This window comes from Leptopilina boulardi, unplaced genomic scaffold (genome assembly GCF_019393585.1).
Source record: "Leptopilina boulardi isolate dan_hultmark-lab unplaced genomic scaffold, ZJU_Lbou_2.1 LbouV2_229, whole genome shotgun sequence".
In the NCBI taxonomy this organism is placed as follows: Eukaryota; Metazoa; Arthropoda; class Insecta; order Hymenoptera; family Figitidae; genus Leptopilina; species Leptopilina boulardi.
In genome coordinates, this window is record NW_026137784.1 from 2,370,731 (window position 1) to 2,397,135 (window position 26,405).

At 28.2% G+C, this 26,405-nt stretch overlaps 1 protein-coding gene across 10 annotated transcripts in view; it reads right to left on the reverse strand.

Annotated features, from left to right (window-relative positions):
- The window catches only part of LOC127280107 (cell adhesion molecule Dscam2), a 159,613-nt gene that overhangs the window by 40,847 nt on the left and 92,361 nt on the right, over window positions 1-26,405 (reverse strand). For all 10 annotated transcript variants that reach the window (XR_007842785.1, XM_051302913.1, XM_051302914.1 and 7 more), the window contains one exon: window positions 17,598-17,740. Coding sequence is in view for 9 of the 10 variants with exons in the window: in XM_051302913.1 (XP_051158870.1) it covers window positions 17,598-17,740 (143 nt within the window). In the remaining variant the exon portion in view is untranslated. The remainder of the gene's footprint in view (window positions 1-17,597; window positions 17,741-26,405) is intronic.

Consider the following 26,405-nt stretch of genomic DNA (forward strand, 5'->3'; position numbering starts at 1 on the left):
GATTATTTTGGAAGATTTTAAAAAAAAATATTCAAAATATTACACGTTATTACGCATTATTACGCGTTATTACGCATTATTACGGGTATTACCGTTCATTACAGGTATATTACAAGGTATTACACAAAAACTACATAGTATTGCGCAGAATTACAAACTCACCGTACAACAAAATACCGATTATTTTGGAAGATTTAAAAAAAAAATATTCAAAATATTACACGTTATTACGCATTATTACGCGTTATTACGCATTATTACGGGTATTACCGTTCATTACAGGTATATTACAAGGTATTACACAAAAACTACATAGTATTGCGCAGAATTACAAACTCACCGTACAACAAAATACCGATTATTTTGGAAGATTTTAAAAAAAAATATTCAAAATATTACACGTTATTACGCATTATTACGCGTTATTACGCATTATTACGGGTATTACCGTTCATTACAGGTATATTACAAGGTATTACACAAAAACTACATAGTATTGCGCAGAATTACAAACTCACCGTACAACAAAATACCGATTATTTTGGAAGATTTTAAAAAAAAATATTCAAAATATTACACGTTATTACTCATTATTACGCGTTATTACGCATTATTACGCATTATTACGGGTATTACCGTTCATTACAGGTATATTACAAGGTATTACACAAAATCTACATAGTATTGCGCAGAATTACAAACTCACCGTACAACAAAATACCGATTATTTTGGAAGATTTAAAAAAAAAATATTCAAAATATTACACGTTATTACGCATTATTACGCGTTATTACGCATTATTACGGGTATTACCGTTCATTACAGGTATATTACAAGGTATTACACAAAATCTACATAGTATTGCGCAGAATCACAAACTCACCGTACAACAAAATACCGATTATTTTGGAAGATTTAAAAAAAAAATATTCAAAATATTACACGTTATTACGCATTATTACGCGTTATTACGCATTATTACGGGTATTACCGTTCATTACAGGTATATTACAAGGTATTACACAAAAACTACATAGTATTGCGCAGAATTACAAACTCACCGTACAACAAAATACCGATTATTTTGGAAGATTTTAAAAAAAAATATTCAAAATATTACACGTTATTACGCATTATTACGCGTTATTACGCATTATTACGCATTATTACGGGTATTACCGTTCATTACAGGTATATTACAAGGTATTACACAAAAACTACATAGTATTGCGCAGAATTACAAACTCACCGTACAACAAAATACCGATTATTTTGGAAGATTTAAAAAAAAAATATTCAAAATATTACAGGTTATTACGCATTATTACGCGTTATTACGCATTATTACGCATTATTACGGGTATTACCGTTCATTACAGGTATATTACAAGGTATTACACAAAAACTACATAGTATTGCGCAGAATTACAAACTCACCGTACAACAAAATACCGATTATTTTGGAAGATTTTAAAAAAAAATATTCAAAATATTACACGTTATTACGCATTATTACGCGTTATTACGCATTATTACGCATTATTACGGGTATTACCGTTCATTACAGGTATATTACAAGGTATTACACAAAAACTACATAGTATTGCGCAGAATTACAAACTCACCGTACAACAAAATACCGATTATTTTGGAAGATTTAAAAAAAAAATATTCAAAATATTACACGTTATTACGCATTATTACGCGTTATTACGCATTATTACGCATTATTACGGGTATTACCGTTCATTACAGGTATGTTACAAGGTATTACACAAAAACTACATAGTATTGCGCAGAATTACAAACTCACCGTACATTAAAATACCGATTATTTTGGAAGATTTTAAAAAAAAATATTCAAAATATTACACGTTATTACGCATTATTACGCATTATTACGCATTATTACGGGTATTACCGTTCATTACAGGTATATTACAAGGTATTACACAAAAACTACATAGTATTGCGCAGAATTACAAACTCACCGTACAACAAAAAACCGATTATTTTTGAAGATTTAAAAAAAAAATATTCAAAATATTACACGTTATTACGCATTATTACGCGTTATTACGCATTATTACGGGTATTACCGTTCATTACAGGTATATTACAAGGTATTACACAAAAACTACATAGTATTGCGCAGAATTACAAACTCACCGTACATTAAAATACCGATTATTTTGGAAGATTTTAAAAAAAAATATTCAAAATATTACACGTTATTACGCATTATTACGCGTTATTACGCATTATTACGGGTATTACCGTTCATTACAGGTATATTACAAGGTATTACACAAAAACTACATAGTATTGCGCAGAATTACAAACTCACCGTACAACAAAAAACCGATTATTTTTGAAGATTTAAAAAAAAAATATTCAAAATATTACACGTTATTACGCATTATTACGCGTTATTACGCATTATTACGGGTATTACCGTTCATTACAGGTATATTACAAGGTATTACACAAAAACTACATAGTATTGCGCAGAATTACAAACTCACCGTACATTAAAATACCGATTATTTTGGAAGATTTTAAAAAAAAATATTCAAAATATTACACGTTATTACGCATTATTACGCGTTATTACGCATTATTACGGGTATTACCGTTCATTACAGGTATATTACAAGGTATTACACAAAAACTACATAGTATTGCGCAGAATTACAAACTCACCGTACAACAAAAAACCGATTATTTTTGAAGATTTAAAAAAAAAATATTCAAAATATTACACGTTATTACGCATTATTACGCGTTATTACGCATTATTACGGGTATTACCGTTCATTACAGGTATATTACAAGGTATTACACAAAAACTACATAGTATTGCGCAGAATTACAAACTCACCGTACATTAAAATACCGATTATTTTGGAAGATTTTAAAAAAAAATATTCAAAATATTACACGTTATTACGCATTATTACGCGTTATTACGCATTATTACGCATTATTACGGGTATTACCGTTCATTACAGGTATAATACAAGGTATTACACAAAAACTACATAGTATTGCGCAGAATTACAAACTCACCGTACAACAAAATACCGATTATTTTGGAAGATTTTAAAAAAAATATATTCAAAATATTACACGTTATTACGCATTATTACGCGTTATTACGCGTTATTACGGGTATTACCGTTCATTACAGGTATGTTACAAGGTATTACACAAAAACTACATAGTATTGCGCAAAATTACTAACTCACGGTACTACAAAATTACAGACACGCAGTGCCCATTTTTTGGTGGAATTTAAAAAAAATATAAAAAATATTACAAGTTATTACTAGTTAATTGTTTCATTACACTTTTGTAATAAATGTCTCGTGTGTGTATTAGTTTTGATCATGACTTTTCCTATTTTCATTTCAAAATCAGATGTTGCAAGTGAATTGGTAAAGTGCTGAATGCAAATTCTGCAGTTACATGTACAAATATATATGGGCAATTTAGGTCAGCCGGACGGTTTAGAAGTGGGGTATCATCATGGTTAGGGGGTAAACTCTCAGGACTATGTTCAATGTTCACTCTTAATCATATTCATTCCGCGTGACTAATATATCGCTGTCGACGATTGGCTGACCAAAACCGCTTCACTGCTACACACACACAGTCTGTATAATTTGTACTCGACAATCCTTGTTTCTATCGCACATTGTACTATAATACTGTTGCATTGTCAGCTAAAGTATACCTAGCTCTTCAATATTCTAAAATTATTCGCAAATTAAAACTATCTCTTTTATATCTAATATTAATGTTAGTAGAATAATTAAATTGCTTTCACCTTCCAAAAAAAGCCAAATAATAATAATAATTCTCTAAAATTGCATTTTATGGTGAGGAATTTTCCATATACAAGGAAAATTTTACAATTAAAATCTTTTGTTAAATTGAAATATTATTCTGATGCGGCAATTATATTTTAATGAAATTGCGCACAATTCGTTCAAAAAGAAAATGTTTGAACTACTTAAGATTAGAATATTCTTTTTTCAGTAAAATTATAAAAACAATCATCTATATTCCCGTGTGGAAATTGACCTATCAGGGCCCTAGTAGGGAATGAAAAGCCACATCTGATTGGGGCCAAATTAGGGCGACCAGAAAATGAGGATTTCCCAATCAGGGCCAAATCAGACTCGGCATTTAATTCCCTAATAGGGCAGCCTGATCCGGCCCCGATCTGGGCAAATAATTTTCATTTCAATCAGATATAATGAGTCAAAATTACATTATCATTAATCGGTAAAACAGAATTATAACCATTCAAAACTATTATCATCAATTGGTAAAACAGATGTAAAAATTTTTTTCATCATAACATTAATCGGTAAAACAGATTTGACAATTTTAATCGTTTAAAGCATTCTAATTTTCAGTGAAAAATGATTAAAGTTCAGTGGAAATTTTATTGAACTGCTTCAGTTGCAAAATTTCAACTAAAAACTTAAATAAAAAAATTAAATATTTATTTTACAATTATAAAGTAACCGATTTTTTTTCAGTATAGAAAAAAAACATTTCGTGTTGATTTTAAAATTAAATAAATAATTTTTGAGGGAAAAAAAGTGAAAAAAAAATTTTTGAGAAAAAGATAAAAGCAAATCGAGTGCTTTTAACAAGATTTCAAAAGTGAATTGCCAACTCGGCAAAAGGGAGGTGTAAAAATTAGCAGCACTGAAAAGAAAAAAAAAATCCACACAGGATGTTTACCTGTGTTAAGAAAAAAGGAGAAAAAAAAATAATGTGAGAGGCGAGGGAGATAAAATGAGAAAAAAAAAAGATAGAAAAGAAGAAAAAGCCGATAAAGCTTGTACCCATGGTTTTTCAAGAGACAGTTATTTGCTGTGAAGGCATAGCCAATGAAAGTAGAGTGTGGAGATTAAGCAAAGGAATGGTGTGTTATTCGCACCAAGCTTAAAATCAGCCATTTAAACGGTGTCTCACGTTTCACGAACCGTTTAAGTTTTGTCCCGAGAGTCATTATTTCCAAGGTCTCAGAAGGAAGTTCTCGAATTCAGAATTTTCTTTTTCTTATATATCGTTTTCTCTTATTTTTTCCCCCTCTTTTTTTTGTCTCTCTTTTTTTATCTATTTTTCCTTTTTTTTCCTCTTGTTTTCTCTTCTATTTCTTTTTTTCCTTTGGACTTTCTTTTTTTTTTTTTGTCGACAACTATCTCGCGTAGCTAAATCGATTACAATTTAACGCTTTTACGCCGATTTCGTATTTATAGGGTTAGTTTCAAGAATATATATATATATATACACTTTCGTATAAACTCAAGTAGATCAGTAAATGGCGAGAGATTGGAATAAAGGGGATAAATGCCGCGCTTTCATTGTAATGAAACGAAAGTGGCAATCACTTGTTTTGCGTATAGATAATAATCTTGCTGAAAAGCGATAATATTTCGCTTAGAGAAGAGAAAATTCTCAAACATTAACATTTTTTCAAAATAATATCACTAAGATTTTCAAGCTGAAAATTAGAATTGTTTTTACTGATTGAAATAGTTCAATCTGTTTTACCGATTTGACTGCAAATCTGTTTTACCGATTAATGATAATGTAGTTGACTGTTTAAATCTGTTTTACCACTTAATGATAGTGCAATTTTGACTAGTTAAATCTGTTTTATCGATTAATGGTAATGGCGATTTGACTGTTTAAATCTGTTTTACCACTTAGTGATAATGAAGATTTAATTTCTAAAATCTGTTTTACCACTCATTGATAATAAAGATTTGTCTTCTTAATTCTGTTTTACCAATTAATGGTAATGGTGATTTGACTGTTTAAATCTGTTTTACCACTTACTGATAATGAAGATTTAACAGTTAAAATCTGTTTTACCGATTGATAATAATGAAAATTTACTATTTACTTCAGTAAATGATTCAATTGATTTTAAAATGTAATTTTTTTGGAAAATTATTGCCAAGTTCGTGTGATTTTGCTTCCTCGTGGAGGAAGCTTTGTAGTCCTTTCGTTTATAAAACTTTTCAAAGTGGCGGAAACAAAGATAACTTTAAAGATAACTTTAACAGGTTTTAATGGATTTAGATAAAATTTAGTAGGCTCATTTATCATATTAATATCTCAAATCTGACCAAAGGATTTTGAAAAATACTCAAAAAAAAAATTTTATGGTCTTTTTTCCAAAAATTTGTTTTTAATCGAGAAAATTTTTAAATAGAAAAATTTAAGGTTATATATAATAAAATCGTATTCCTTACGTCAAGACGAATCGATCGATATATATAAAGTATACATTTGAGGTAAATTTAAAGAATTAATGAAAGTTAAAAAATCAAAAATTCACATTTTGTCAATAAAATTTTGCTTTCACCACGAGGAAGCAAATTTTTTTTGCTGATCGTAAAGAGGAAGCAAAATGTTCATGTAATGAACATCTGAATTTACAACTTGTTTTTTTTATTACAGGAGGGAAAAAAAGAAAATTTAGATGTATTTCAGTAGTGCAAACGTAACTAGTAGAAACAGCAATCACTGGTCAGACAATGTTAATCCGGCCTTCTGATATATTACAGCGGCTCTCTACTATACTGCATATTCTATTATACAGCGGAACCATCTAATCGAGTATGATTTAATGAGATTACATTATAGGCTTTATGCACCTGAAGACAGAATCATCTTCAATCTAAATTACACCTAATTTCAATATTTCTCTTTTTTTTAGAATAAAAAAACAAATATTTATTTGTTTCAAATAATTATTATATTTTCGTCAATTAAATTATATTTGTTTCAAATAAAGAAATTATTGATTCAAATACAATTTATTTAATTCAAATAAAAATTATTTCGTTCAAGTAAATATTTATTTAATAATTAGTCAAATAATCGAGTATTTGAATCAAATAATTTTTTTTTCAGAAAAAAAAATGTAATATGAAATATCAAAAGTTAATTTTGAAAAAAAAGAGAGAAAGAAGAAGAAAAATATTTTTCCCCCAAGTATATAGTTATGTCACACTCGCCTAATTGGCTTCCAGTTCTCCACGTGTCATCCGCAATATATAATAAATATAAACTATTAGATAGATATATATATATATATATATATAAACTTATAAAGTAAGAGAAAGTATCGACTAAATTTTCTCAACATACACATCAAAAGTTGCATCGAGAAAAGAAACTCTCCTTAAGAAAAGTTTTTACTTCCTTAAATATATATATATGTAACCCCTTCTTTTTTCCTCGCGTCTTGAAATCCTTTTACAACTTAGATACTTCCTTTTTTTTAGAATCATCACACTCCTCGAAAAACTGTCCGGTTAGAAAAAAAAAAGTTTTTAACTTCTTAGACGTAGAAAATGTTTTTTTTTTTTTTTTTGGTACATTCATCTATCATCAGTGGCATATTTTCTTTTTTCGTAGGTGAAAAATGTTTGTAGTGTGGTTTCATGTCATTCATTAAAACACCCTTCGCTCTACGGTAATTATGCATTTTTAATTATAAGCCAGTTTTCTTTATATATTCATCAAGCTTTCATATTTCCACATTTCGCTATATTTCCTTTTTACATTTTATAATTTTTTTTTTCAACCTATCCATTAATTTATTGTCAGTTTTCGTATTTTTATATGAATGGAAAATTCGCATTTAATTTCTCCTATAATTCATTATACCGGGCATTTTTTTTTCAGGAAATGGGAATTTTAAAAAAATTACTGTCGAATTTTATTTTATTAGTTAAAAATTTTCTTTCTATATTATACAGTTAACTCTCGATAATTGTCTTTTTTTGTCTGCAATTTTCTTTAGAGAATTTTTCTTAAATGAAATTGCAGTAAAACCTCGCTGTAAGTAATGTAAATTGTAGAAAATAATTACTAATAATTAAAAAAATACACGAATTCAAAAATAATTCATCAGATACAGTCAACTCTTGATAATTGTTTTTTTTGTCTGCAATTTTCTTTAGAGAATTTTTCCATAAAAAAAATTGCAGTAAAATCTCGATGTAAGTAACGTAAATTGTAGAATAAAAAATAATAAAAAAAAATAACCAAATTCGAAATTACAGTAAAACCTCGACAATTGGCCAATTTTTAAAAAAGAAGTTAAAAATACTTCCTATATAAATAATCTAATAAATTACAGTCTAAACCATTGGTCTATATTAATAAAAGATGAAAAATACTTGAATTCACAAATTACAGTATAACCTCTACAATTGGCCAATTTGTTTATTTTATTATTAAAATATATATATATATATATATTTTCAAGCTAATCAGTAAAAAAAATATTAGGACATAAAAATGTAATTTCAACGATATTTATATGGGGAAAAAAAAAATAATTTTGCGACAAGTTGCGAGTGTAACGCAAGACGATCTATATATATATATATAAAAGAAGAGTGAGAGAGATATATAGATGCGAAAATGTGGCAAAGTACCTAGGGAAAATGGATTCCTATCTCGGATCCACGACTGACGGTGAATGGCATCGTTCCACTTCTTTGACGGGACATTGAAAATTGGGAGCCGCGCACGTTGCGAGACTTATATATATATATATATACACACGAGAGAGCGTGCAGCGATCAAATTGAGATGAAACGGGATGGATGAAACGAAATGTGCAAATGAAGCCAATATGCGCGTCGTCTCCATCCAGCCATATCTCCATCCGGACAACGATATTCTCCCCCCCCCACCCTCACTCCTCCATTTCACGGAGCTTCGCACTCGTCATTGCAAAAATTTCTAGAAATCATTTTAAATTAACTTTGTTCGACTCACACATCCTTTTCCCACAACTCGCGGTAAATTCACGTTATATATAAAAGTCTCAATGAAAAAAAAAAAAAAACAAATTTTATTTCACTTTTTGGACAATTAAATTTTATCTGTATTTTAGTTTCTTTTTTTCTATTGGTATTTATAGGAGACAACAAAAATTTTAAATTTAATAATTTTCACTTACGATTCTTCATTTTGTTTTGCAGTTATTAAGAAATGTATGCAAAAAAAGGGAAAAAATGCCATTCTAAAACGTAAATACAGTGGACCCTGGGTAAGTGAGACGAGACAATAATACAGTAAACATACCAAAAAATACCTAGATGCTTGTTTAAAAAAGTAAAAATGCTGTTAGAATTTGAAATAGACTTTAAAATAGAAATACAGTGGACCCTCGATAACCGAGACAGAACAAGAATGCAGTAAACTCTTAACAAAATGTACCCTTAAGTTCTAGATACCTGTTTAAAAATAAAAAAAAATGCCGTAAAAATTCGAAATAGACTTTAAAACACGAATACAATGGACTCTCGATAACTGACAATGAGACAAGACAATAATGCAGTAAACGTTTGAAAAACCAAAAAAATACTCTCAATTTGAGATATCTGTTTGAAAAGTAAAATTGCCGTAAGTTTAGCTCTAAAAACATAAATACAGTGGAACCTCGATAACTGAGACAGAACAAGAATGCAGTAAACAAACGATAAACGTTTAACAAAGCCAAAAAAATACTCTTCAATCTAGATACGTGTTAAAAAAGGAAAAACGCCATAAGTTTAACTCTAAAAACATAAATACAGTGGAACCTCAATAACTGAGACAATCAGTAAACTCACAACAAATATTTCTATAAAAAGGTTTTAAAACACTGATTTTTCGAATTTTTTTTTCATTACTGTTAAAAAAAATGATTTTTGGATGAACAATTTTTTTTTCCCTTTAATCTTGACGAGACGAGAGTTTGTTTGAAAAAAGGCATACGTAATTAGGAGAGGATGACATCGTAAGCAACTCTCTCTCATTTTCTGATCTCTGTGTATGTGTGTATGGAGTAAAGGCTGGATGAAGCGAAAGAGAGAGCTCTACTAGTTAGGAACTGTATGAAAAGCTATGAAGGAACTTATCTGAAATGACATCGGTTGGACCCTCGGAAATACACCAAAGGGCTTATTTCCGAAGAGGCAGGCATTGTCGCCCTTCTTTGTGACCCTGCCAGGTGACCCTCTTGCCACTCCACTCGAACGGCTCTTCGGTTTTAGCCGTTCCACTCTCGATCCACTTGAAACCACCCCCACCCCCCCCTCTCTCTCTCTCTAGAAAATAAAAAAGGGTGCGTCTAAAAAAGGTATAGGCGAAACCCTACTTTCCAAAGACACGGTTTTCAAACACTAATTTTCTGCGGTTAATAATCTCTTATCTCTGACTTTTGTTATTTTCTGATACAGTCGTACCTCAATAAGTGTCTCTTTATTTATTTAGATCGAAAATTAATGTTTCTTTACCTTATATTGTCTTTACTCAACAAAGGTTGAGAATTTTAAGTTCGACACAGTTATCAAGGGTTTAGTGTATTATTATATTGTTAAGTATTTACTGTATTTCTTATTTTTCACTAGCTTTGAAGAAACCAAATCGGTATCGTAATTTTTTTTCTATAGTTTCTCAATTATTCTCTTGTCTCAGTTATTGAGGGTCCACTGTATTTATGTTTTTTTGGTTGCATTTATGAATTTTTTCTATTTTCATTGATTAGGGAGTACTTTTTTGGGCTTTATCGTTTGTTTACTGTATTATTGTCCAGTCTCAGTTATCAAGAGTTTACTGTATTTATGTATTTCGGTTGCATTTATGAATTTTTTCTATTTTCATCGATTGGGGAGTACTTTTTTTGCCTTTATCCTTTGTTTACTGCATTATTGTCCTGTCTCAGTTATCGAGGGTCCACTGTATTTATGTATTTCGGTTGCATTTATGAATTTTTTCTATTTTCATCGATTAGGGAGTATTTTTTTTGCCTTTATCGCATGTTTACTGCATTGTTGTCCTGTCTCAGTTATCAAGGGTTTACTGTATTTATGTTTTTCGGTTGCATTTATAAATTTTTTCTATTTTCATCACGTATTTCAATTGGGGAGTACTTTTTTTGGGGTTTATCGTTTGTTTACTGTATTATTGTCCTGTCTCAGTTATCAAGAGTTTACTGTATTTATGTATTTCGGTTGCATTTATGAATTTTTTCTATTTTCATCGATTGGGGAGTACTTTTTTTGCCTTTATCGTTTGTTTACTGCATTATTGTCCTGTCTCAGTTATCGAGGGGCCACTGTATTTATGTATTTCGGTTGCATTTATGAATTTTTTCTATTTTCATCGATTAGGGAGTATTTTTTTTGCCTTTATCGCATGTTTACTGCATTGTTGTCCTGTCTCAGTTATCGAGGGTCCACTGTATTTATGTTTTTCGGTTGCATTTATAATTTTTTTCTATTTTCATCACGTATTTCAATTGGGGAGTACTTTTTTTGGGGCTTTATCGTTTGTTTACTGCATTATTGTCCTGTCTCAGTTATCGAGGCTCCATTGTATTTATCTTTTTATACTTAAACTTACGTTTTTACTTTTAAAAGTAATATTTTCTAATATTACCAACCATAATATTTTACGCAAACCCTTATTGAGAGACCACTGTATAAAAAGAAAATTTTCAATACACTTTTTAGTATAATAAAATTAAAAAAAATGGAAGGTAAGAAAAAAATATAGAAACAAAAAATTAAAGAAAGACAATACTGCAAAAAAACATAAAATAAAATGCGAATAAAACAAAAAGAATAAAAAATAAATAAATACCATCGAAATCGCAAAGAAAAGAATGAAAATAAAATAAGGAAATGAAAATAAAAAAATAAAATGGTAAAAAGAAATATAAAGTGAAAAATAGTAAAGACACTAATAAAAAGAACAATGAAGAGTAAAGTAAATAAAATAAAGAATTCCATGGGAAGAGTTGAAAGAATATAAAAAAAAAAAAAAATATTCTTATCTAAAGCCATCAAAAGATAAAAACGTGCTTCGAACGAAAGGAGGGAGTAAATTAGGAACTTTTATGATGCTTCGATCACGTTTTATGTTTGGAACGTGAATGTTCGGCACATCGCATTGGGGTATTATAGTCCTTTGGATATAGTAACGATCCGACTCTCTCTCTCTCTCTCTCTCTCTCTACCTCTCATCCCAACGTTGTGTGTCACGTTAGAGAAAACCGGAAGTTAGGCGAAAGTCCAAAAGAAAAACTTTTGTGGTGAGTGTTTTCCTCCTCTCAAGTTGCAACGACTACTCTTTCTCTCTCTCTACGTTGTGTGTCCCAAGAGAGATTCATCCGCGAGTCTTTCCTGCGCGACGACAACGACAGGACAAAAGCTCACGATGAAAGAAAGCACACGCGTGCGACTCCCACATCTCATGAGAAACTTGTCGCGTCGACGAAAGATACAGAAATGCTCTTCCGTTAGTCAAAATAATGTGGAAAAAAAAGAGGAAAACAAACATTTCTCTCTTGAGTCTTTCTCTCACTCCTCCTCTCTCTTTCTCTCTCTCTTTTACAACAATGTTTTAGAACTTAAAAATTTTCATTCAACTCGAGTTTTCACATATTTTTACCAGTAACGCATTTAATAATTTCAACATTTTTTGTTCTATTATTTTTGGTATACACGGAGAAAAATAGCAAAATTAGCTAAAAATTAGTTACCTTAACTAATTCCAATTGCTATTATATGGATAGCAATTATTGTTAGCTGATATAGCTAATAATTAGCTTGTATAGCTAACATGTTTTGCTGTGGCAGCTAAATATTAGTTACCAGAGCTAACAATTCGCTATCCATATAATAGGAAACTCATTTTTCCACGAGGAAAAAAATTAAATTAATATAATTTTAAAATCAGTAGTAAAAGTCAGTTTTAGGACTTAATTATAAATTACTAAATTTACTATAAATTATTTTGAATTTTTTATCAGTAGTAAAAATCAGCTTCAGTCGGGCTTAACTGTAAAATTATTTTAAATTTCATGTCAGTTGTGAAGGCCCTTCTTAATCAGTCAGATAAGTAGTATAAGTCATTTTTAGTCAGGCAGGACATAATAAATTATTATAATTTGTTTTTCAGTGGTAAAATTAAGCTTTTAGTCAGACAGAATATACTAAATTATTGTAACATTATTTTTAGTAGTAAATGTATTTTTTAGTCAGACAAGGCGGTCGAAATTAGTCAAATATTTTTCTTCAGTAGTAGAAGAAAGTTTTTGTCAGACTTACAAGTAGTATAATTTATTTTGAGAAAGACAGAATAATATAAATTATTGTTACTGTATTTTAGTAGTAAAAGTAATTTTTAGTCAGACAGGACAATTTAAATTATTGTAATTTGTGTTTCAGTAGTAAAAGTCCGTTTTAGTCAGACAGATAGAGTAGTACAAGTGTTTTTTGGTCAGACAGTACAGTATAAATATTAATATTTAATTTTCAGTAGTAAAAGTAAGTTGTAGTCAGACAGAATATTCTAAATTATTGTAACTTTATTTTAAGTAGTAAAACTATTTTTTAGTCAGACAGGGCAGTCTAAATTACTAGAATATTTTTCTCCAGTAGTAGAAGAAAGTTTTTATCAGACTTACAAGTAGTATAATTTATTTTGAGAAAGACAGAATAATATAAATTATTGTTACTGTATTTTAGTAGTGAAAGTAATTTTTAGTCAGACAGGACAATTTAAATTATTGTAATTTGTGTTTCAGTAGTTAAAGTCCGTTTTAGTTAGACAGATAAGTAGTATAAGTGATTTTTAGTCAGACAGTACAGTATAAATTACTAATAATTAATTTTCAGTAGTTGATGTAAGTTTTAGTCAGACAGGGCAATCTAAATTATTGTAATTTGTGTTTCAGTAGTTAAAGTCCGTTTTAGTCAGACAGATAAGTAGTATAAGAGATTTTTAGTCAGACAGTACAGTATAAATTATTAATAAATAATTTTCAGTAGTAGAAGTAAGTTTTAGTCAAACAGAATATTCTAAATTATTGTAACTTTATTTTCAGTAGTAAAACTATTTTTTAGGCAGACAGGGCAGTCTAAATTACTGGAATATTTTTCTCCAGTAGTAGAAGAAAGTTTTCGTCAGACTTGAAAGTAGTATAATTTATTTTAAGGCATACAGAATAAGATAAATTATTCGTTAATTTATATTCAGTAGTAACAGTATTTTTTAGTCAGACAGGTCAATCTAAATTATTGTAATTTGTGTTTAAGTAGTAAAAGTCCGTTTTAGTCAGACAGATAGAGTAGTACAAGTGTTTTTTAGTCAGACAGTACAGTATAAATATTAATATTTAATTTTCAGTAGTAAAAGTAAGTTTTAGTCAGACAGAATATTCTAAATTATTGTAACTTTATTTTTTAGTAGTAAAAGTATTTTTTTAGTCAGACATGCCAATCTAATTTATTCAAATTTTTTTTCTTTAGTAGTAAAAATAAATTTTAGTCCAACTAATTTCAATATTCAAATATAATGATTTAATTCACTTAGCGTTTCACTGAATTTCACCTAATTTCCAAATTGCACAGGATTTATTTCCAAATAAACCGCATATACAATATCACTTGTATACAATTCACATGACCTATTATTATATAATTATCACAATTTCCCAAAATTAGGTCACATTAATATTATTTTCTTTTTTCTTGCATAAAATGAAATTAAAATTATAAAAAAAGGTTTTTTTTAACATATATATCTTTTTTTTCCCAAGATGCAACTTTTGACAGTGGAAAAAAAATTTATTATAAATATTTCAATCGAATTGATGAAAATGAGTCGACTTTTTTTTTTGCTATATATAATATTATATTGAAATTCGATATCGTGAAATTAACTTGTAGGTTAATGTCCTTTTTGAAATGATAAATTCAATTTCTTTTAATTTATATATTAAATTGATGAACGTGGATGGCATCGAATTCTATTTGTAGACTGTAAAATCGAGTGATCTGTGATAGATTGCTGTTTAATCAGGTGTAACAAAGAGGATCAAATAGATGAGGGTTGTTAAGTTGGTTGCCGCCCAAAGACCGATCGGTGCAAGTTTTAAGAGGATTCAATCAAAAATGCGTCATGCATATAAATTGAATTCCCCCCCCACTCCTACACTCCCAATATATATGTGTTCCAATTAAAATTATTCTACGCGCAAATTTCACATATATATTTTTTTTGTTTGTTTAAGAAATTATAATTTAATTAATTTTTACAAAAAAAAAATAGAAAATCTATACGATTTTTTAATAATCACACAGAAAATTAAAAGGCATTAAAATAAGCTGCAACGCTTCTTATTTTAATCCAATTTTGCTTATTTTAATCCACTTTGGTATTAAAATAAGTAAAATTGGATTAAAATAAGAAGCGTTGCAGCTTATTTTAATGCCTTTTAATTTTCTGTGCATTAAAATATTTAATTTTTATTTAAGAGGGAAAAAAAAAATTTATTTGGAACAGCTATATGTTTCTCTGGAATAGAGAAAATTTTCGCTGTTTTAGTGAAATGTATCGCTGTTTCAGGTGAAGATTTTCTCTAGTGTATGATTCAAAAAAATTAATTTTTTTTTTTTAGTTTTCAATTAAAAAGGAAAAATAAAAATTTTATGGTAATTAATAACAAAAAAAATTTAATGGAAAATTGAAAGAAAGGAGTTTTTCTTCTAAATCTTTAGTGAACTACTTAAAAACTTAGTGGGAAAACTGTTAAAGAATGTGCGATAAAATCTTTTAAGCTTTTTATATATAAATTCTGTTTACTCTATATACTTTTTGAAATATGTCAAAACTTTTTTTTTTAAGAGGTCTCTTTAAAATATATATATATATATATACATTCTTATAATACTCTTGTAAAAATTTCCACACAAAAAGATTCTTTAATAATAACATTGCATTTACTTTGAAAATTTACACAAGTGCATTTATTAAACATATAAGTATTTTTAAAAAAAAAGAATCTCAAATTTTTTTTTACAAATTAAATCGCTTAAATTTCTCAAATTCTTTAGAAAATTTTCAATAAAGATTTTTTAAATTCTTTTATATGATTCATTTTACAATGTATTATTTCATTTATTTTCTCGAAATAGCTTTTTTCAAATAAAAAATAAATTTTTTTTATTTAAACAAAATTGTTTTTAAAAAAATAATTTTTTAATATTACTTTCCCTCTTTTGATATATATATAGTAAAAAATAATTTATTTAATTTCAATAAACGCCCACTTGGAAAGATTTCCCGGAAAGTGTGCCCCCTGGAGGTTCTATCAGAATTCCGCCGGAACTTCCAACGTAATTCCGTAGGAATTCCATCAGTTCCAAAGAATTTCCGATGACATTCCGACGGAGTTCCGACAGAATTCTGCCGGAATTCCGACGGAATTAGGACTCTAAAAATTTTGAAAAAAAAATTAATCGGAATTCCGTCGGAAGCCCATCGGAAATTCTTTGGAACTCCGATGGAATTCCGACGGAATTACGTTGGAAGTTCCGGCGGAATTCTGATAGAACCTCCAGGGGGCAGCACTTTCCGGGGAAACTTTCCAAGTTTGGCGATTTCTATTATCAAATAAATATTTACTTGAAATAAACAATTTTTTGTTTAAATAATTTTTGTATTTTTAGCAAATAAATTTATATTCGATTTTGAATATAAATAGTGAAGATTGAAAAAAAAAATTAATCTCTTATAGTATTCGTTTCACTTTCATGAACAGAAAAAAAAGAAACCTAAACCGGATCCACATTATTCGATGTACTTGTGATAGATAACGTTATGCATACATATGTATGAACCTAAGGAGGAAGTTACTTCGCGCGCGAAAGGAAAAAGAAGTGAGAAAAAAAAGAAGAAAAAAAAAAGAAAACGAATATAGGGAAAAAAAGAAGAAACCGCTGACGAAGAGGGAACCTTTATTGGACAAGCGTGGGTATTCACGAGGGTATTCGGCGCTATTCTCCCTCGAATAATAGTATCGCGCACATCCGAGTAGGTTGAAGAGAATAAGGGAAAAGGAACGAAAGATTTTGAATGGCCAGACAAGAGAAGCTACTTTGTGCGTCTTATAAAGAATCACTCACGAAAACTTTGTTCCCCTCCCCCCTCAAAAAATAATAATAATAATAATAAATTTTCCTACTTTTCTTATTTGCAAATTTTTAATTATTTAACAAAAAAATTAATATAACCAAAAAATATTATTTCTACTTCGAGAAAAAAAGATTTCTTTGATACAAAGAAAATTTATTTGTTTCAAATAAATTATCTTTGATTCAAAAAAAGAAATTATATCTTCTTTATAAATTTTCTTGTAGAAAAAATATTTTCTCTACTTTAATGAGAAAAATTCCATAATTAGAATCAATTTCCTCTTGAAATGATTTCTAATTATTATTATTATTATTTTTCTAAATATAGTAATTTAGAAATTAAATTATATTAGTATTTTATAAATAGTAATATATATAATATTTTCACTCCAAAAATCTCAAACATAACATAAAAAATTTTTTTGCTTTAGGTCCCTTCTCTCGTGGAGTATCAAATATAATTTTTTTTCTCTATCAATATTTTCACAAACGAAATATATATATATATAATTGATAGAAGAAAATTATATTTTAAAAATAATTAAAATTAAAAAAAAAATGAAGAAGATTTGACTCACCGGCTCGAAGAGTGACTTCTCGTGATAAGACACTGCCCATGGAGTTTGTCGCCCTGCATCTGTAGCGTGCGTTGTGAACTTCAGCTCGGAAATCTTGAGGCAAAAACGCCGGAAAGGACAGAGTTCCGTTTCCGAGTAGCTGCCTGAAACGACCCCATAAAATGACAATTCAGTGTTTGCCAAGTGCGATGAGTGTGTTGCATGTAACACTTCGAATTGAAAAAAAAAATATATATATATTCTACTTTTTCACTTTTCTAATTCTAATAAAACTCAATTTTCCTTAACCAATTTTTTTTTTTTTCATGAAAATGTAATATTTAATGTAAATTTAATTACTGGCACAGTTTCAGTGAATAATAAAATTAAATTATGAAATCTTTTATTTTATATTAGTAACAATAATATTAATAATAATAATAATAATATACTGAAAAAAAATTTATTTGATTCAAATACTCGATTAGTTGATTATTATCAAATAAATATATACTTAAACATAAATATTTTTATTTGAATTAAATGAATTTTATTTGAAACCATTATTTCTTTATTTATTATTTAAAACAAATACAAATTAATTAGCTCGAATAATAATTATTTGATACAAATAAATATTTATTTAATAATAGTCAAGTAATCGAGTATATGAATCAAATAAATGGTACAAATAAATAAAAAAAATAGTACCAGTATAGTAATGGTACAGTAATAGTATAGTAATAGTATAATAGTAGTGGCATAGTAATAATAATAATAATAATAATAATAATAATAATAATAATAATAATAATAATAATAATAATAATAATAATAATAATAGTAATAGTATAAAAGTAATAGTAGTAGAAGTACAATAATAGTATAGTAATAGTAATAATATTAGTAGTATAGTAGTAGCATAGTAATAATAATAATAGTATTAGTAATATAATAGTAGTGGTATAGTAATAGTGGTAATAGTACAGTAATAGTTTAGTAGTAGTGATAATACTATAATAGTAGTGGTATAGTATTAATAATAATAGTAGTAGTAGTAGTAGTAGTAGTAGTAGTAGTAGTAGTAGTAGTAGTAGTAGTAGTAGTAGTAGTATAGTAATAGTAATAATAGTAGTAGTATAGTAGTAGCATAATAATAATAATAATAATAGTATAGTAAATTAATAGTAATAATAGTAGTAGTGTAGTAATAGTATTGCAATAGTATAGTAATAGTAATAATATTAGTAGTATAGTAGTAGCATAATAATAATAATAATAATTGTATTGGTTGTATAATAGTAGTGGTATAGTATTAGTTAATAGTAATAGTAGTAATTGTACAGTAATAGTAATAATAGTAGTAGTATAGTAGTAGCATAATAATAATAATAATAGTAATTGTATTGGTAGTATAATAGTAGTGGTATAGTAATAGTTAATAGTAATAGTAGTAATTGTACAGTAATAGTAATAATAGTAGTAGTATAGTAGTAGCATAATAATAATAATAGTAAATGTATTGGTAGTTTAATAGTAGTGGTATAGTAATAGTTAATAGTAATAGTAGATTAATAGTAATAATAGTAGTAGTGTAGTAATAGTATTGCAATAGTATAGTAATAGTAATAATAGTAGTAGTATAGTAGTAGCATAATAATAATAATAATAGTAATTGTATTGGTAGTATAATAGTAGTGGTATAGTAATAGTTAATAGTAATAGTAGTAATTGTACAGTAATAGTAATAATAGTAGTAGTATAGTAGTAGCATAATAATAATAATAATAGTAATTGTATTGGTAGTATAATAGTAGTGGTATAGTAATAGTTAATAGTAATTGTACAGTAATAGTAATAATAGTAGTAGTATAGTAGTAGCATAATAATAATAATAGTAATTGTATTAGTAGTATAATAGTAGTGGTATAGTAATAGTTAATAGTAATAGTAGTAATAGTAATAATAGTAGTAGTATAGTAGTAGCATAATAATAATAATAATAATAATAATAATAATAATAATAATAATAATAGTAAATGTATTGGTAGTATAATAGTTGTGGTATAGTAATAGTTAATAGTAATAGTAATAATAGTACAGTAATAGTAATAATTGGAGTAGTGTAATAATAGTATTGCAATTATATAGTAATAGTAACAATATTAGTAGTATAGTAGTAGTATAGTAATGTCATAGTAATAGTATAATAATAATAAGAATAATAATAATAGTATTAATAGTAGTAGTATAATAAAAGTTTTAGTATTAGTAATTGTCATAAAAAAAGTAAATTTCAATTTTTTTCAACTAAAACTATAGCATAGGAAAATTTTTTTCAATAATTTTAAAGTTCAAATTGAACAGAAATGGGGAGACAAAAAAAATCTATTGAATGTCCGGAAATAAATTTTCATTCCTCTCATATATATATATATATAGTCTGTGAAATGGTCAAATAAAAAATTAGAAAAAAATAGAAAAAAGCGAGATGTCCTTTCCGTCATAAAGAATGTAAGATCTGAAAAATGTCAGGTGGAAAGAAATAATGGAGAAACGAAAAAGTAGAAAGAAGAAGAAGAAGAGAAAAAAAACCGTCGTGTACTATATATGCCACTGCAATATGTATAGAATTCTATCAGGTTCATTGTGTTCTTGCATTCTTCTTTCTAGTTTTCATTTTCCCTCCTTCCTTCTCTAAAGTGTCCATTTTTACATTTTCCGTTCTACGAAACCCTATAACGAGACCTCATTGTCCAGCATTTCATATATATTTTTTTTTTCAAATTCGATGGAACATATTTCATCATAAAGGTGAAATTAAATTAAATTCATATATTACATATAAAAATTTTTTTTTATCTCGCGAAATTATGTAGATATAAAAATAATAATTCAATTTTTTTTTTTTAATTTCAAAATTAATTTTTTTTTCTCGGTTAAATTAATTTTTCAAACGCAATACGTCAATATTAATAAATTTATAGCTGCGAATATTTTTTAAAAATATTTCAAATAAACGACAGAAAAAAAAAGATGATAAATTTAAAGTCGAATTTGTTTATTGTAAAATTGCAATAAAAATTTTCCTCACGAAAAGATTAATTAATGAGTAATCGATATGAAAACTGGAGATGCAAATACTGCACATCAATTTGAAATTGATATTGATTTGATGGGAGGAAAAAAAAATCAACAACAACAACAACAACAACAAAATATCAATTATCACGTGAGCAGAGAATAAAGCGAAAATAACGAGAATCTGAGTAAAGTAATATATATGACGCACAGTATCACGTTATACAGATGGATTTTTACGATACGATAACATTTTCTAGTCTAAAAGTAAAGTCCTATTTTTTCAAAGTTCCTTTTTTTAAAAACAAATATTTTTTTTTTTTTTTATTTTATATACATTTTCTGACTATTATTAAATAAATATTTAATTGAACCAAATAATTTCTGGAATTAGTTATTTATATGAATTCCCTTTTTTTTCTAGAGCGCCTTTTCACAAATCAGGAAAAATGAAGTGAATGGAATTAATTTTTTTTTTCGTTGCCAAAAAAAAAAAAAAAAAAGGGAGAACGAAAAAGTCTTTTTATAGTTGAGGTGTGAAAAGCGAGTTTCTCACACACAAGACTAATGATCTCTTTTCTCAACGTGACGGGTGGCCAAACGTCATTTATCTTCCGACAGACACGTATTAGATAGTCGATGGTCATTCGGATCGATTTCATTCTTCTTATCATTCTCGCACGTACCAATGAAAAATAAGTGATCCTTTTAGTGTTGACCGAAACTAAAAGGATTTTCACCCCCACCCCCCTTTTTTTCAATCATAAAATTAAAAATTTTATTTACTTTATTTACACTGAAAAAAAAGTCTGGTTAAAATAACCAGAATTCTGGTTAATCTAACCAGAATAAAAAGTTATATATACCCTTACTACTTTTTCTGGTTAAAAGTACTAGAAAATTTGGTTAAAAAATTCTGGTTAATTTTACCAGAATTTCAAGTTAATCTTACTAGAATTTTTCTAGTTAAAAATTTTTGGTAAAAAAATTTCTGGTTGATCTTACCAGAAATTCTAGTTAATCAGAGAATTAATTAAATTTATTATTATTATATTATATTATAAAATATTATAAAATATGAATTAAAAAAATTTGTATTATGTACATATAAATGCAATCAAACAATAACACCTTTACACTGCAATTCTCTTAATAATGTTTATTTAAATATGATTATTCAGAACTAAAATTCTGATAAAACGTGTCGAGCACGTTTTCAACATAACCTTCAAACTATTTTCCACACGAACGGGTTTGCCGTTCGTCAACAATTTTTTCACTTATATTATAAAATTAATTAACCAACCTTTAAACAGATCTTTTAATTCTCCCAAACCCAAATTTTCCAGAGCTTGGTTAACTTTTTCATCCATTCTTGCGATCCGCACGATAAACTATTCGAAAAAGAACAACAGACGCTATGCAGTGTCCGCGAACGCGCGTTTTTAACCAGAATTATTTTAACCAGAATAATTTAACCATACTTATTTAACTAGAACTGTTTAGTCTTTTTAACTATATTTTCTTGTTAAAATAACTAGAAATTTTTTAACCAAACGCATCTAGTAACTTTAACCAGAACTTTTTTTTCAGTGTACAGAAAAATCTTATAATTCGTCATTTTATGTGAAATCGAATTTTTTTAAAGGACAGAAATTCACCGAATTTTTGCGACGCCAAATTTTCATTTGTTCAAAATTACAAATGACCGAAAAAATAATCGATAGAAAGATTTCGGCGCAATTTTTGAATATTCACCAATTAGAAATTATCAAGAAAATTATGATTGGTCAATTTTCAAAAATTGCGCCGAAATCTTTTTTGTCGATTGTTTGTTCGATTATTTTTTTGTAATTTCGGACAAATGAAAATTTGGCTTCGCAAAAATTCGTACAATTTAAAATTAGGTGAATTATAATTTTTGTCTTGTAAAAATTGAATTCACATAAAAGCTAAATAAATTATAATTTATTTAGCCAGTTGCTATATAGTAATAAAATAAAAGCAAAGCTTGGAAAATTAAAATCCTGCCATAAAGATTTTGTCTCTATGAGCGATCGAATTTCAAAGAACGGAGATTAAAGACCATTCTGATATATATATATATATATATATATGTATGTGTACAGCTTTGGAAAACTCGGACATTCATGAAAGAGTGCTTTTGTTTCTATGAAGAGATCTGGGCTTTATTTCCGATATTAAAGTGACCCGACCTCCTGTGCATTGTAAAATGAATGTCATTTCTATTTTCTTTGATTTATATATATATTTTTTTTATTCAAATAATACCATTTTTTTTATTTATTTATATTCCCATTATTTATCAGTTTTTTTGACAAATAAGCTTACTAAAAAAATAGTTTTCTAACCTTTGATACATCTGGAAAAAAGATTTCTTTGATTTAAAGAAACCAATTTATTTCACTTATTTTCTTGCATCCAAAAGCAAAATTTTCATTGAAAAAAAGCTTTTTAATTAAAATTTCTTTAAATCAAAGATTAAATCAAAGAAATTCTAACATTGATATAGGGTTAAAGAAACATTTATTTGAATTAAATAAAAAATTTCATTGAAAAGAAGATAATTTTTTTTTAATTAAAGATAATTTGTTTGAAACAGATAAATTTTTTTTGTATCAAAGAAATTATTTTTTTTAAATCAAAGAAATCTTTTTCTCTCGGTGTATAAAGATCAATGATCCATTTCTTTGAATAAAGATATTGATGGAGTTACAAAAAAAAAAAAAAAACGATTCAGTGTAAAATATAAAAATGCGAGAGCACTAAATTTTTTTTGCGAGATCAATAAATTTTTTCCATCTTCCTAAATATATATATATATATATAACTGAGTTTAATAAAATTTGAAAGAAATCCATTTTGGAAAATAAAATCAGGAACCACCTAAGAAAGCAGAATAGAGGATTCGATTTGACGGAACTATCGGACTTTCTCTATCTCGATTGGAAAGGAGATTGGCCATCATCCCCGTGGAAAACTTTTCTAGGTCTAGATGAAATAACTGATATCTGAATTGAGGTCATTGAACTTTTGAAATTTATATAAATATATACTTAGAAAAAATGTTTTCACACTGAAAACAAAATTTATTTAATTATAAAATAATCAGTTGCGACTAATGTTAAATAAATTTTTTTTTTTTTTTAAACTAAATTCCATGTAAAATTTAACACAATTTTTCCTATTTTAATTAGGGCTTTAATCAGGTCCTCGAAAGTTTTCAGTAAAATTTAAATAATCTATCTTTAACATTTGAGATTTTTACATTAAAACCTTCAAAAGATTAAAACAAAAAATCTGTAAGTCAAAGTGGTTGAGTGGTCAGCGTATACGGTTCGCGTTCCAAGGGTCCTGGGTTCGATTCCCCATGCTTGCGAGATTTTTCGAAAATATTCCCGTGTGTTTTATATCTACTGTCTATGTAATAATTTCAAATAGAATAAAATATTGTTAAAAAAAATAAAAAAAATATTGTAAATAAAATATAAATAAAATATTTCAGTGTAGAAATTTCCCTATCAGGGCCTTAGTAGGAAATGAAACGCCACGTCCGGTCAGGCCCAGATTAGGACAAGGGGAAAATGTGTATTTCCTAATCAGGGCCACATCATGGCCGTGGTCTTTCATTCCCTAATAGAAAGGCCCGATTCATTCCATGGCAAAAATTTCTAAACGGGTTGTAAAAAAAATTACTCAAAAAATAACCTAATGAAATAGGGTAATTTCAGGGAAAACTTACAAGGTCCTGGTGAGAGTTTTCCCTAACTAGGGCGTTAATCGGGAATATCGTTACAGTAAAAGAATATCGTAATTTGCAGGACGCTAGTTAGTTTCTCTAAAAACCAGTGTAGAAATTGCCCTACCAGGGCCCTAGTAGGGAATGAAACGCCACACCTGATCAGGGACAAATCAGGGCGACCAGAAAAATGAGGATCAGGGCCACATCAGACGAAGCGTTTCATTTCCTAATAGGGCATCCGGTTACAATCTGGGCCCTGGCGAAATTTCTGCACGGGAAAAGGACCAAATAGGGAAATCTGGTTAGTACCTCATTAGGCGTTGTAAAAAAAAATTTATTCAAAATATACCTTAACAAAATAGGGCAATTTAAGGGAGAACTGACTAGTTCCTAATGAGTTTTTCCCTAATTAGGGCGCTAATCGGGAATACTGTTACAAAAAAAAGTCTCTAAAAAAACGACCAAATAGGGAAATCTGGTCAGTACCTCATTAGGCGTTGTAAAAAAAATTTATTCAAAAAAAAAACCTAACGAAATAGGGCAATTTAAGGAAAAACTGACAAGGCCCTGATGAGTTTTTCCCTAACTAGGGCTTTGATAGGGAATATTGTTACAGTACAAACTATCGTAACTTGTATAACGCTAGTTAGTTTCTCTAAAAAAGGACCAAATAGGGAAATCTGGTCAGTACCTCATTAGGTACAAAATTTCTCCTTTGGCGTTACTAGATACAAAAAAAAATGGTCCATACAAAAGATTGCAATTTTTCAAGGCTTTTACGTTTAATTTCCTGTTGGCAGGGGAGAGGATAGTCATTAATTTTCAACATGTCAGGTAATGAGAGAAGCGTGTCCACGCACAAACATTTAACCTAACGTTTATATACGTATAATACTAACACACTGTGTGAGAGGTTGCACTTGACAGAACGAAAGACGAAGGTACGGACGGAGAAGAATTGCACGAGGATATGAAAGGTGCGGCCATGTTTGTCCCAAGTCATGGGATGGTGTTCACGTTTCAAATGTGTCCACTTTCTCTCTCTCTCTCTCTCTCTCGCACACACACTTATATTCTGTATGTGAATTTTCTACTTACGTTGAGGAAAAACACACATATATGTGTGTATGATGTGATATGGGAGATTAACGACGGTGGAACCTGCTCAAAATTGCTAAGGTTTTTGGTCTCATAAGAGCCACATAAGAGGTGGTTTCTTTCAAATAAAAGATGATATAAATTTTTATAATACCCTCAATGACAGAGAAATAAGAAAAAAAAAAAGAGAGAGAAAAAGAAATAAATTGTTTCAGTGATTATTAAGAAATATTTTTTCGAATTTTATATTAGTAGAGGTCATTTTTAGACAGACGAAATATTCTTTAATTATCTTATTGTAAATTTCTAAAAAATGGAAATTTTACTAATTTTTGTAGTACAAAAGCAGTTTAGGTGAGACAAGAAACCGAATCAGTAGTAAAAGTCGGTTTTAGTCAGACGGATTTTTTTTTAATTTTGTCAGTCTTTCACTACATTTTGTATTTTTTTTTTGTACCAGTAGTTAAAGTAGTACTTTCAAATTTCAAAAGTCGAGAAAGACAAAAAAAAACAAAATTGAGACAAGATATGAAAAATGAATGAAATTTTTGTCAAGTTTATTCATTGAGAGCTGCAAAAGAGAAAATATATAGAGATTCGTTTTAGTCGTCCCCAGAAAGATGCAAGGACATCTGAGGTCGGAAGTTCGTTGAAGCACTACTGCACCTGGAAAAACCATTTCCTCCCGTTAATCGAAACGCTTCTTACTCTCTCTCTCTCTCTCTTTTTCTCTTTTGCTCACTCTCTTCCTCAGAGTTTTACTTTATTTTTGTCTTTACTACTTTTCCTCGGTATTGAGTTTTATCACTTGAAAAGTCATAAACCTTATCATTCTCTGGATGGGAATAAAATTTTTTTTAAATTGGCAACAATTATTCAGGGATTTT